This window comes from Gymnodraco acuticeps, unplaced genomic scaffold (assembly GCF_902827175.1).
Source record: "Gymnodraco acuticeps unplaced genomic scaffold, fGymAcu1.1, whole genome shotgun sequence".
NCBI lineage: Eukaryota > Metazoa > Chordata > Actinopteri > Perciformes > Bathydraconidae > Gymnodraco > Gymnodraco acuticeps.
Window position 1 is genome coordinate 1,553,785 of NW_022989977.1, and position 12,802 is coordinate 1,566,586.

The window sequence follows — 12,802 nt, forward strand, 5'->3', positions numbered from 1 at the left end:
TGCTGCATTTTATTTAAAGGAAACAGGTGAGCATCAACATGCAACAGCGAGTGACTGCATTATACATTTTGTATTATTTGCCAATTCCTCTTAATGTTGGGTTAAGTTATGCTTCTTGAAATCTTACCTTATAAAGCATCAGTTGTCCGTTTTGTAGATATTTTTTGATGGACCACAACTCTGAAGTCAACAGGTATTCTAGCAACTTTTAGCGATTTTGGCACAGCTGTGCTTTTGAGTTAAATACTATCCTCGACCTGCGAACATGCTCACGATTACGATGCTTAAATGCTGATGTTGAGCAAGCGTAGTGTTTACAACTCCAGTTTAGTCTAGTGTGTTAAAAACGCTAACATTCTGTGACAAACACTAAATACAAATTACAGCAAAGCCTGGTGGGAATATCATTAGTTGTGCAGCTTTTTTTTAAACGCAAAGGCCTTGTATTTGAAAACTATTTTGAAATATATATTATTCAGGAACTAACAAGAGACATCGCAGACCTGGATTATAGTTTAAACACAATCACAGACTATCATGGAGAACCATTCATGAGTTTCTCAGGTATGCTGCAGGCAGGAGATTCACGAATGAAAACATCACACCTCTTTGATAGAGGTAATAAAAGCTACAATATAAGGCAGGAGTCATAATGAGCTACCAAAGCAGGCATCTGATAAGAACTTTATTATATTTGAGCTGATGTTTCAGATTGTAAAGTTTTACAATCCGGCGTGTGAGACTTTAAACTGTCCTGAGCTGTGTTAGAAGATCAGTGAAGAGGTGTAAATATTTGAGGCTGTAGTCAAACACAAATCCCAGACAGAGCCGAGCGTTTTCTCACAAGCCGACCACAGTGTGTTTTATTGGGTGCTTCAGTAATACAAGTGCACAACAAACCACTCTGCAATTGCAGAGGTGGCGGGTAGCCAGTAAATATACAAGTCCTGCCTCTTTCACAGGCAGACCTATACTTTTGTGGTCTGCCTCAAAAGCCTTTGAAAAAATACATACAGTACAAACAAAATCAGAGGAAGTTAAAATGCATGAAGGATCCATTGACTTAAACCTTCCTGTTCCATGCAGATAACATATTGATGACAAATACAAAACAAGGAAAACAAAGAAAAAGCATATATTCTGCATGTTTGTTCCAGGTGCCACTAAGAAAATGAGAATACATACTGTATAGCTGAAGGACAATGCGTATGATATTTATAATATGTGTTTTTTTTTTTTCTCCAATACAATACTTCCAACATTCAGATATTGGAAAAATAAAAATCCCAATCTACTCTTTGTATAAAAAAAGAAGCTTTCAAGTCAACAAGGAACAAAGGAATTTTTTTTTGTCTTATTTGATTATTTTTTTTAACACAGAAAAGGTAGATAAAATGTTGGGGTTGAGGAGGAAGAGGAGGCAGGTGAAAGGAGGGCAGGTTTACCGTTGCACTTAGTGAGTGTGCTTTTACAGACTAAGGGTGAGAGAGAGAGGTAGAGAGAGGTACAGTGAGGGGGGAGGGAGGTAAAGGGGGGGGTGGTTGGTAGTCTATGTGGCGTATCTCTTCGTCCATTGTTTGGCTATTCTGTCATGCTCTGTTCTGTTGGTCAGGTACTGTGTGGCGATGCTCCCCACCAGAGGGTCAGCTGAAAGGTAAATAAACAGAGAAATTATTAAAATCATTAAGGATTATCAATCACTAAGCAGGAGTCAAACAGTGGAGCTACTGTTAACAAAAACAACTCTCCCAAACATTTTTATCTTCTCAAACTCAGATTATGTAAACGTTAGTGCAAGGGAGAAGATGAGTTATATAACAACATTTTCTATTGGCTCTTTTGAAACTTGCCAACAAGGACTGTATTGGTTATAAATACACAAATATAATAAATCTGCCAACACATTTTGTAGATGATAAACGTTCATCAACAAGCTATAACTATTGTAGCGCATATTACATCTTTGAAAATGTCAGGACCATTTTTATTTTGCCATCCTCTTTTTTTGAGATTCCTTTAAGAGCATTAGAACTATGGTCAAAATTGATTCCTTTAAGTTCCTCCTCATTGTTAACCATGATAGATATAAATGCCATTTGATTTCATTCAAGATCATATAGCAGACTCATGTAGTTTCTAAACTGTAAAGAGTTTTGCCTGGGGGAGAGATGCAGCGTTCATTTTATTATGGTCTGGAGACCTTCAAGTAGACTTGATTACACTGTCTCACATTCAGCTGTATCAATAGCCATTTAATCATATTAAATGCTGAGACAATCCCCTACAGGAGCAGCAAAGACTCTAGGGAGAAGGGAAGGCAGTCAAATTACAATAAAACCACCATCTTGCAGGTTAATTCCATGTACTCTCATTATGCTCACATATATGGCCATCTTACATCTTTACAAGGTGGACCACTGACCCAATTATCCCTTCACAAAGTCCCGAGCTGACTTTTATTTCACACACATTCTCCAGCCTGCACAAGATTTTGTTCTTTAGCCAAAAAAAGCCTAAACAGATCATCAGTTTTCTTATATTTAGGGTATATGATATTAGTTTTCATTGTGGAGCTGCTCTGTCAGCAGCTCCTTTGCTTTTCTCGGCTATGAAAATGTGATTTTATTATTTACAGCTTCAGCCCAGAGACTGTGCCAAAGATCTGTCAGTGTTAGACGGCATTGAGAAACCATGAGGGTTTCAATTGGTCATGGCTTACGGTACTTACTACACTTTTAACAGTCTGGAAACATTATTCTTGACTGCATTAAACAACGCCTTCAGCAGCAATACACAGAACAACTTTAAAAGGAGGTGGATAAAGAGACAAAATAACGTCACTAAATGATCATAATATAAACATAAAATGGTCGTGCAGAGAGCTGAGATCTCACCTGGGTTACAGTCTGTGAGCAGGGAGCAGATGGACAGCAGCACCTTGGAGATGGTGAGGGCGGGGCTCCAGTTGTCCTTCAGGATGTCCAGACAGATCACCCCCTGACTGTTGATGTTGCAGTGATAGATCCTCGTACGGAAAGTTACCTGCAAAAACAAACACGCTACAGTTTAGAGATTTGAAAACAGAATGTTCTCAATTTAGCCAAATACAAGAAAATGGGACTGCCACGACGGTGGCACTTGTGGTGCATAGATGAAAGGATGTATATCTATAATTATAGTTGTTTACTCTTTACTGGAACTAAGAAGAAAATAATTATGAATAAACAATGATAAAAAATAGTAAAGATATCACACTTTCCCAGAGCTCATGGTCATTTGTTTTTTCAAACAAACAGTCCAAAAACCAAATAGATTCATATTCATTTATAGAAAACTAAGAACATTTGAGAAGCTGAAACGTTTGCTAATCAAAGTGGTTTAATTTAATTTGAGTGATTTATTGTTTTTCCGAGTGTCACTGAGAGAAAGGTGGATTTTTAGTAAACAGGAGAGCTTTGGATTCAACCAATTGGCCTTCACATGTTGTTGTGAAAAACACTACTATATTTAGTTTGAATTCAACCTATAAGCTATAGGGGATGATCACCTTATTTTTCTCTTATATTCAAACAGAGTAATGTACCTTCTTGATAGCTCCACTGATGGCCATTTAACAATATTAGTTCATGTGTCTGGATGTGTAGGTAGCCACACATGATGTATAAAAGGACTATAAAAGTGAAACCTGTATTATTTGGATTTTCCTTTTCTGGGTATGAAAACAGCATTTACGCCTTTCATATCAAGCACCTTTGATTCTCAGGATATTTGAATACATCAGACCAACAGAGGGCAGCATGGTGTAAAATCAAAACACAACAGTTTTGTTGCCTCTGTGAACACTGGATCCCATTGTTACACCCAAGTGTACATTAAATCCTTCACTGGTCACAGTACACCACACAGTTTCAAACAGTGACCCATAACAAATAGTGATTTATTGGAAACCTTGATCACCTCAAACACCCTCACAAAACAGCCCACTGCTGCGTCTTCCATCTGTCTCGGCTCAGATTTGAGCTTGACATCCGTTTGGTTTCTGACACTTGACACCACTGTCTGCCTCCGCTGCTCCAATCACCAACATCTGGCCTCGCTGACCCTGACCCTTCGGAGGAAACCTCTAATGAGCTTTGGCATTCCCAAAAATCACACAGGGGCAGGACGTTATAAATAACCAACACTGCACCCCCACCCCCAGCGCCTAACAGAGCACAGAGCTCCTCTCCTGGCCTGCGTTCAGAAACAGAAACACATCCACCTGGCAAACTTGTCGTCTTTTGTTTGTATTTTAGAGTCTTGAGATTCAAAGTCGGATCCTGGATCCAAAAGCCTGAGGTCTGACTGCATTCAGTAACTGCGGTTCAGTGGAGCGTTTCTATACAGAGGGAGTGTATGGAAGCTACTGGCCGAAGGTATAGTGTGTGTGTGTGTGTGTGTGTGTGTGTGTGTGTGTGTGTGTGTGTGTGTGTGTGTGTGTGTGTGTGTGTGTGTGTGTGTGTGTGTGTGTGTGTGGAGGGGTTTGGCTGCAGATCACAGTGTGTCGGAGGGGTAGGAGGTATTGGAGGGGGCGGAAACACTCGAGTCCCTCTGGCAACAAAAAAGCTGGTCCGGAGCCTGTGGATTTGTTTGAGTCTGCTGTCAAACACAGAGCTGGTGGTTACACAGCACAAAGAGCGAGAGAGAGGCAGAGAGGAGGGCAAGGGAACATGGGGAGGGGTGTCCGTAACAGAGGGGAAAATGAAGGCCAAGTAAAAGGGTAATGGGGTGCACCGCAAACCAAAGGGAGATTGGTGCTGACAGTCTGCGTTGTGTTGAGACATCCCTTAAGTTCTCACCACATAAAACAAATAGACGCTGAGCATTGAACAGGATTTGAGCTCAAATCAGGACAATAGTTAAAGAAAGGGTAAAACAAATGCTAATTAAGCAGAAGAGTGTCAAAAAGCTGCAGTGCTGATCCTGAACACCTCACCAGTGTGATTTAATGTGCTCTCCTAACTTACTTTCACCTTTATACTGCTGTCGCTCATAAAAGTCACCCTACATCAGGCCTTCCACTCATTCATCTCCTGTACCTGCTTATCCTGTAAAGCCAAGGATCCCATTTATGTGCCTTGGAGTTGACTTGTACTCGGCCATCAAACATTTGCTTCCAGGCTCTGAGGAAACTATATGATTTGGCAAGAAAAAAGCTGACTCATAATTACACAACTTTACAGGCTATTATAGGCTTTTTTGCTGGGATTACCTTGAGCTTGGCGCAATCTGTCTGCGCTGTGTAATTCTCGTCACTCCCTGTCACAACCCCAACATACAATACTGATTTTAAACTAAAGTATGCTATCAGTATGTGAGCTAACAAGTCATCACCACCCTCTGGGTTTCAGCAGTGCATATCATCTCCTCGAGGACACTATCTTTCATTTAGAAAACACAAATAAATACAAAATCGTGTCCGTCTCTCACTGCTGTTTTCTAACTCATATCAAGACTCGTTTGAATGGAAGAGAGATGTCTGGACCTACATGATTATGTAAACCAGTAAAAAAAAAGTAAGATCCTATCTTATAACTTTACATTTGCAAACGGTTACCTGATATTGTACATTCTATAAAGTCTGTGCTGTAGCCTAATCCATTAAACACAGGGCATGACGAAGGGTAGACGCTGGACAGGTTTCCAGTCTGTCACAGGGCTACTTGAAGAAAAACATGACCTATATAATGAAAGATAATGAGTCTGTTCTGATAAGCCTACAATTCATGGGAAAGGAGACGGACTGCACATCAGAAGAGTGTGTGATGTTTTGTGGTTTCAGTAGCCCTTCCTCATTTCAATTCTTTACTAAAATCTAAGTGAAAACCCTCAAAATCTATATATTTTTGAATCATAAATGGATCACATGATTACTGTGACTAAGAGATCACTCCTGAATTTCAGCATTTTCTAGCTCAGTGTGCCGGCTCGCTCTCACTGCTCTCATCAGTTCTGTTTTCATCCCCAGCCGGCAGCCGTCACAGCGAGAACACTGATAAATTCACTGTTCGCTACCTGCCCAGCATCACACGGCAGACACACAAAGGTGGTGGTAAACAGTGTCACATTTTGAAACTAAAAAGCTAAACCTTTCTTCTCAGGAGATGAAAGCATGGTGAATATTGGAACAATTCATCAGGTGGCCAGGGACGTGACTCCAGATGAAAGCTAATGTTGCTCGGTATCTGCTGGTAATAACAATCCACATGATCATATGGAGCTGCACAAGAAACATCGGATATAAAGTGAATAGGGTTAGGTTTACATTACGCTGTGTAAAGCGCACATATTTTCTATATAGTATGTCTATTTTATTTATATGTATAGTAAGTCTTTATATTTTAAAAACACACTATCTTTAATATTATCAGCACCACGTCACTATTATTTATTTATTTATTTATATGTACAATTTTAGCAAGTTTTTATATTGTCCTGTAAGCCAGTACAACGACATTTCGTTTTAATAGTACACTCTGTGTTTTGTTGAAATGACAATAAAGTATGTCTAAGTCTAATATGCGTCTGTGATGAAAGAAAATGTGTTGTATATGTGTAGGCACTTTTAAGTTTTTGTGACATCTACATTGATACTATTCCATTATTATTTGGGTTTTCTATGTTGTATCTTTTTTAATCTATACACCCAACATCTATTGTACATCTGTTCGTCCTAGAATAGGGATCCCTGCTCTGTTGCTCTCATTTAGGCTTCTTCCATTTTTTCCCGATGAATTGTGGGTTCTCTTTTTGTGAGAGTTGTTTTTTCTGCTGGGAAAGACAGAGGGTGTCTTATGCTGTAGACACTGGAAAGCCCCCTGAAACAAATGTGTGATTTGTGATAATGGGCAATGTAAATACAATTTAATTTCATAGATTTTTCAGATCATTAAATTGCGTTTCTCAGCCCTGTGCAGGATGTTGATACTTGGCCAGCTACTCAAACATCCAAACATCTTTACAGTTATGTCTACTGGCTGATGCTGACCTTGGGGGGTTTGAAGGGGTAGTCAGGTGTGAAGGCGATGTCCAGGAAGAAGACGCCTCCCTCGTACACGGAGCCCGGCGGTCCCAGGATGGTCGACCTCCACTCATAGATGTTGTCTCCTTTGGGGCCAGCGCTAGAAAATTGAAACAAAAGCTGCGTTAATATGTTAATCAGCACAGAGCATTGGACTCCACAGCCTGGTGTTCTAACTGCCAGAGGGCTGACAGATTTGGGGGAAGGAGCAGCTCAGGCGGTAAATGCCGGCTTCTGACAAGTTAATGATGGAGATTTAGGGAATGCTAAAGCCGTGGAGGTTTGAGGGTTTTCAGTTCAAGGCTATTTTAGTAGGATTAAGATTATCTTTAAAAAATGTTGATAAGGAGAATACATTACTTGCTGTTTGGAGTGACTGAAGCACACCGGTGAACCAGTTAAAAACTTATAACTGGGAATTCAATAAGGATCGAAAGAAAGTCTTGAACAAAATAATATATTTACAGGCCAACAAGAGCAACCATGATTTGATATTCAAGAGTTTTTCTAATAATGAGATGAGTATTTATGCTGAAGGTCACATCTGTTGTATAGGCTCAGTAATTAATGCCATTTCCATATTAAGGGCTCCCTCCCCCATTGTGGTTTGTGGTAAGACCCTGAGCTGGCACAGAGCCATGAAGAGACCGGGACAATGTCCAGATCACAAAGCCCGGGACAATGAACAATCGCTATGATTTCATGTAATTACCAGGGATGGTGTTTATCGCCAAACTTTAGCTTACTGGCAGATGTGCTTACAAATGTGTGTAAGCTAACTTCCCCACACACAGGGTTTGCTTTCACTAAAGGCGGTTGTATTTATTTGTATTCAGACCAATAATCTCAGATGGAGATCTCCTGTGAAATAACCTCAAACAGCAAACTGTTAAAAGCAGCATCTGGCTGCAGATCATCATCCTCCATAAATAGAAGTAAGACTTTAGACATTTCCTTCCTCCTTCAGTATCAGCACATGCAAATTTCCACTAATCTACTTTGCCACTCTTCCACACTGCCCCTCTCTTAAGCCTTCTTTAATTAGCCAATTATGATTACTTCTTCTCTGGGGAATTACTTCAAAAATACACTGGCGATAAGGACGTCGCCAATCTAGACTTGTTGTTCCAGGCACAAAGAGAATCTTTTTTGTAAGAGTAAAATAGAATAACAAAAGCAAAGAATGTAAAGGGACCACACAGGGTATTGTTTGTGCATATGGAGTACTTTGTACTAGGGGTATAACGGTACACGTACCGAAATTATTCGGTACGGGCCCTTCGGTTCGGTACACGTGTGTACCGAACGAATATAACGTTAACCGTAAAAAATTGAGAACGTGAACACATTTTTGGAAGTAATCTCAGGTGCTGCGTCGCAGCATTCAGCAATTTGCTCACATTGGGTTCCACGCGTCATAGAGCGAGCAAGTCATTTCATTGGACGAGAGGCATACTAGAGAGCTGGTCACAGGGATGCGTTCAAATGTAGTCAGTAATTTGAGGAACTGTCGAAATGGCGAACGCAGATAAAGTTGAGCTCGAAAATCCTCCAGCATCATTGAAGTCTCCGGTTTGGGAACATTTTGGTTTCGCAGTTACGTACAAGGATGAAGAACAAAGACAGGTGGACCGAACCAAAGCTGTTTGTCGGCATTGTTCAACTAAAATTGGTTACGCGGCTGGCAACACATCAAACTTGCACACTCATTTGAAAAGGCATCACCCGAACGTGAATATCACGGTACCAAAAGAAAAATGACTGAAGTGCAAACCCAACTCCCGCTAGCATGTAAACCTCCACCACTCGCAACAAGTTTAGACCGAGCCAAAGCTATTACAAACGCCAAATATCCTTATGTTGTCATGTTAGCAAAGCGCTACCTGGCTGTATCTGCTACCTCTGTCCCTAGCGAGAGGGTGTTCTCCACAGCAGGAGACATTTTAGTGCCAGCAGATCTGCCCTTAGGCAAGCAATGTGGACAAGTTAATTTTTCTTAAAAGAAACATGAAAATACAATGACAAGCAAGCAAGTCCCAATGTCAAGCTGGCTGCTTAGGTACTAGTACAGTACCGTTCAATATTTAAACTGGTACTGCAGTAATTGATCACTTCCAAACGCATGGAGGGTGTTTGCTGTATTAGCTGTCAAATGGAGTGTAAAAGAATATGTGTGCATTAAACATTATAACAATATTCGTTAGGCAGGAACAAACAATGCTACTCTTACATGACCTGGTTTTGTTTCTCTTCCAAATAAACTGTGTTGCATTTTGGTCGGAGAGAGCAAAAAAAGATCTGAACCATACAGCCACACAGAGACAGATGTGGACATGTGATAGCCAGCAGTTACTTGTGCTTGGAAAGCCTGTCATAACAATATAAAGTGAGGAGGAACCGCAGTACAACTGGTGGTCATATTCAGCTGTTCCTACATTCCTCTGTTGTGTTATTTAATAGAAGTTACATTAAAGCAGAGGGATTCAATATTTCCATCATGCCTTTGCTGGGATTGGAGATTTGACAGAAGATGTCATGTTGCCAAAATACATTTGTGTTCAATAAATGACCTACTTGAAAGGCTGTTGTTGACTGAGGAAATGTTAGTTCAAATAGTCAGAGGAGTTCCCTGACAAACTAATGAAATCGTCCAACTGCATTATTATTGTTATTATTAATATTTATAAGCCCTTTTCAGATTAATGAATATTTTACTTAGAGCCAAGGAGCAATTGATGCGACTACTTTTAATATAATTACCATTACCCAAATCTGAAAGACAAATACGTTTGTGATTGCCTTGACGGAAGATTCAAGAGATTACCCTTGGGTACTTTTACAACAATTGTAAAATACAGTCTCTGAGTTTGCAATGCATCTGAAACACCACCTAACGCAGGCCTATTCAACTAGCCCTTTTTTCTGCCCACAAGAGGTTGTCTGCAAATCGAAATGGCATATGCGTAATAGCATAAATAAAACTAATGTCTGATCACACTAAATCCGACGAAAACGCTGGTTTTTCCATTCATTTGAATTATTTTGAATCCATTATTTTGCCTGCCGCGCTCTGCTCATAAAAAAAAAAACCGCACTGTCCGCACTTGTCATTGGCTCAGTCAAACTCACGTTACACACTAGGTTCGCTGGCCACAGAGAAAGTACTTTAGTTAACAACTGCTTCAAGATGTCTCTCCAAGCCCAAGAAACGTAAAGTTGATTCGGAAAATCGCCAATTCCAGAATGAATGGACTGACAAATATATGAATTTACTTTGTCAGCCGCAACAAGTAATAAACCGGTGTGTTTATTGTGCAACGAAAGTATATCCGTGATGAAAGAATACAACGTAAAGCGACACTACAACTCAAATCACGGCTCGTTTTCTGCCAGTTTTCTTCCCGTGGGCTCAGAGGAACGGAGAAGGAAAGTACAGGGACTGCTAGCATCATTTGAACGGAGTCAAGTGGCCAACAATGAGGAAGGTGGCCTTGCATATACTGACAATGTTTGGATCTACCTATACTTGTGAGTCTAGCTTTTCTCATATCAATGCCATCAAAACAAGGGCACGTTGCTCCATGACCAATGAGAAGTTGCATGCGTGTCTCAGGATTGCTCTTACCACTTATGAGCCAAACTATGCTGAAATAGCTAAATCAAGGCAGTGTAATTTCTCTCACTGACTCAAACAGGCTAAACATGACAGAAGTCTGATGCATGGTATGTATTCAGATCTGTTTTTATGGTCATTCATTTTATGGTTATTCAAACAAGCCTACTTACTGTTTCGAAAATTGTAAAAATGTTTCCAAGATATGAATGTTATTGTGAGTCTGATGGCTATTGTTTTACTATGTTCCATTTGCATTTACTATTACATTTTATGGACTTGTGTTGTCTTCAATGCACCTTATGTATGCTTGGAAGTGTTGAGGATATTATACACAGGGCTACTTACTGTTAATGTGATGAATACTGTTTTATTATATTCATCTTGTTTTGTACATTAGCGGTCATGGAACTGTTGGGGGAAAAAACCTCATGTCTCCTTATTTTAAAGATGCAACATTTTTCACTTTTGTGTCAAGCCTTGTAACCGAAGCTTTCCTACTTTTTTATGGACTGGTTGCTTTCTGTAATGATTTCTGTTGATACAATAAAAAAATAAAAAAAGGGATGCACTTGACTAGTTCATTTAATGTATTAGTATATATGAACACTACTGTAAGAAAGAGTTATTTGTAGTGATTCCTTGACAAAGTATTGTGTGGCCCACAAACCCCCAGTGATTTTCCTATTTGGACCACTTGCTAATGAAGTTGAATAGCCCTGACCTAACGTTTACGCTCTGAATGCCCGCTGAGAACAGGCAGCCTTAAAGCATAAGTATAATTCAATTTTACAAACGGCCAGGCGTGCAGATGTGATGCGTGGACGCAAAGATTAAACTTCTCTCCCATGGTCTATATTTTAATTCTTCACAAAATCACTTATGGCAGTTGTTGAATATATAAGAGAGTATGAAGGAAAGATTGCCTTAAAGTCCACACCTTAATCCTATATTTGAATGAGTATCACGTCTCATTGCTGTCTTTGACTACCGCCTTTTCACCCGGTCTTTGATTGTGGCCGCTTAGAACAGCTATAAACACTTCAGATGTGGTCGGACGACATATTGTACAAACATAATCATTTCAAGCAAGTCTTGTTTGGCTTGTAATTAGGCAGTGTGCCCCTGACTAATTGACAAATATCTGCTGAACTTGTTGTGATCCCTCGTCAACCCTCAACACATTACTTTCAACATTTCCTGTGTTGACAGAATCACATACACAGCTTATTCTCTTCACGCTGAAGCAATCTCCCCTAGGTGTATACACTTCTGTGCCACACACACACACACACACACACACCTCAAGGTAACACTTCCATTACCGCTACACTATTCCAACGCTTCCCTTACAAAACGGTCAGAGACGGCTGACTATTGCATTTCCATACATCTCTCACAGAAGCAGGTGCTCGCTCCCTTGTGAGGCTGATGAGTTTGTAGCCGTGATAATAACTTAGACATGATGGAAGGATAGAGATGAGCGGGCATGGCAGAGGCCCTCGCTCAGCAGAGAGATTGCTGTAGGGGATCTGACAACCACACAAGGGCTGTGGATAAAGGCTAAGTCAATAGCTGAATGTGCATGCCACCGCTGGCTGTTGCTTGGAGACCTCCTCCCCCCGCGGGCTAGGGCGTTCCTGTGGTGCTTTGTTGCATCTGGTTGAGGGCCAGCTCATTCAGGATCTGACAGTCTCTTGCTTGGCCATTAGTTTTAGCAGAGGTGAGTGGTGTGAGAGCAGCTCGAGTCAAAGCGCAGCGTTGCAGCATCAGTGAGTGTTTGCATGGGAAGCGTTCGCCAGTCTTTAATTAATGCATGCTTAATGACAGGAGCTAAATAGCTGATGATCCCTTGACCCTGGTTAATAGCTATGCAGAGTATTACGCACTACAACTGACATATTCAATTCACAGTAATCATTGGCTAATTAAAGCATTATATGCATTTTCATTCCACAAAAGCAACTGTCTGTCTTTTCCCGCACTGCTGCAAAGACCTCATTTGGCTTTGAAATATTGGAGCATTGAATCATCAGCATTGAAGCTGGTCTACCTGCATGTGCCATCCGACCTCTGCAGCTCATCCAGAATGCAGCGGCTCGTCTGGTCTTCAACCTTCCTAAATTTTC

General features: G+C 40.5%; 1 protein-coding gene across 2 annotated transcripts in view; it reads right to left on the bottom strand.

The window, feature by feature from the left end:
- Window positions 1-833: 833 nt before the first annotated feature.
- Window positions 834-12,802, bottom strand: part of LOC117543161 (ubiquitin-conjugating enzyme E2 E2) — a 28,395-nt gene continuing 16,426 nt past the window's right edge. For both annotated transcript variants that reach the window (XM_034211257.1, XM_034211258.1), the window contains exons 4-6: window positions 7,028-7,160; window positions 2,895-3,042; window positions 834-1,647 (exon numbers count right to left, since the gene is read on the bottom strand). In XM_034211257.1, the coding sequence (XP_034067148.1) occupies window positions 1,550-1,647; window positions 2,895-3,042; window positions 7,028-7,160 (379 nt within the window). In that variant the 3' untranslated portion in view covers window positions 834-1,549. The remainder of the gene's footprint in view (window positions 1,648-2,894; window positions 3,043-7,027; window positions 7,161-12,802) is intronic.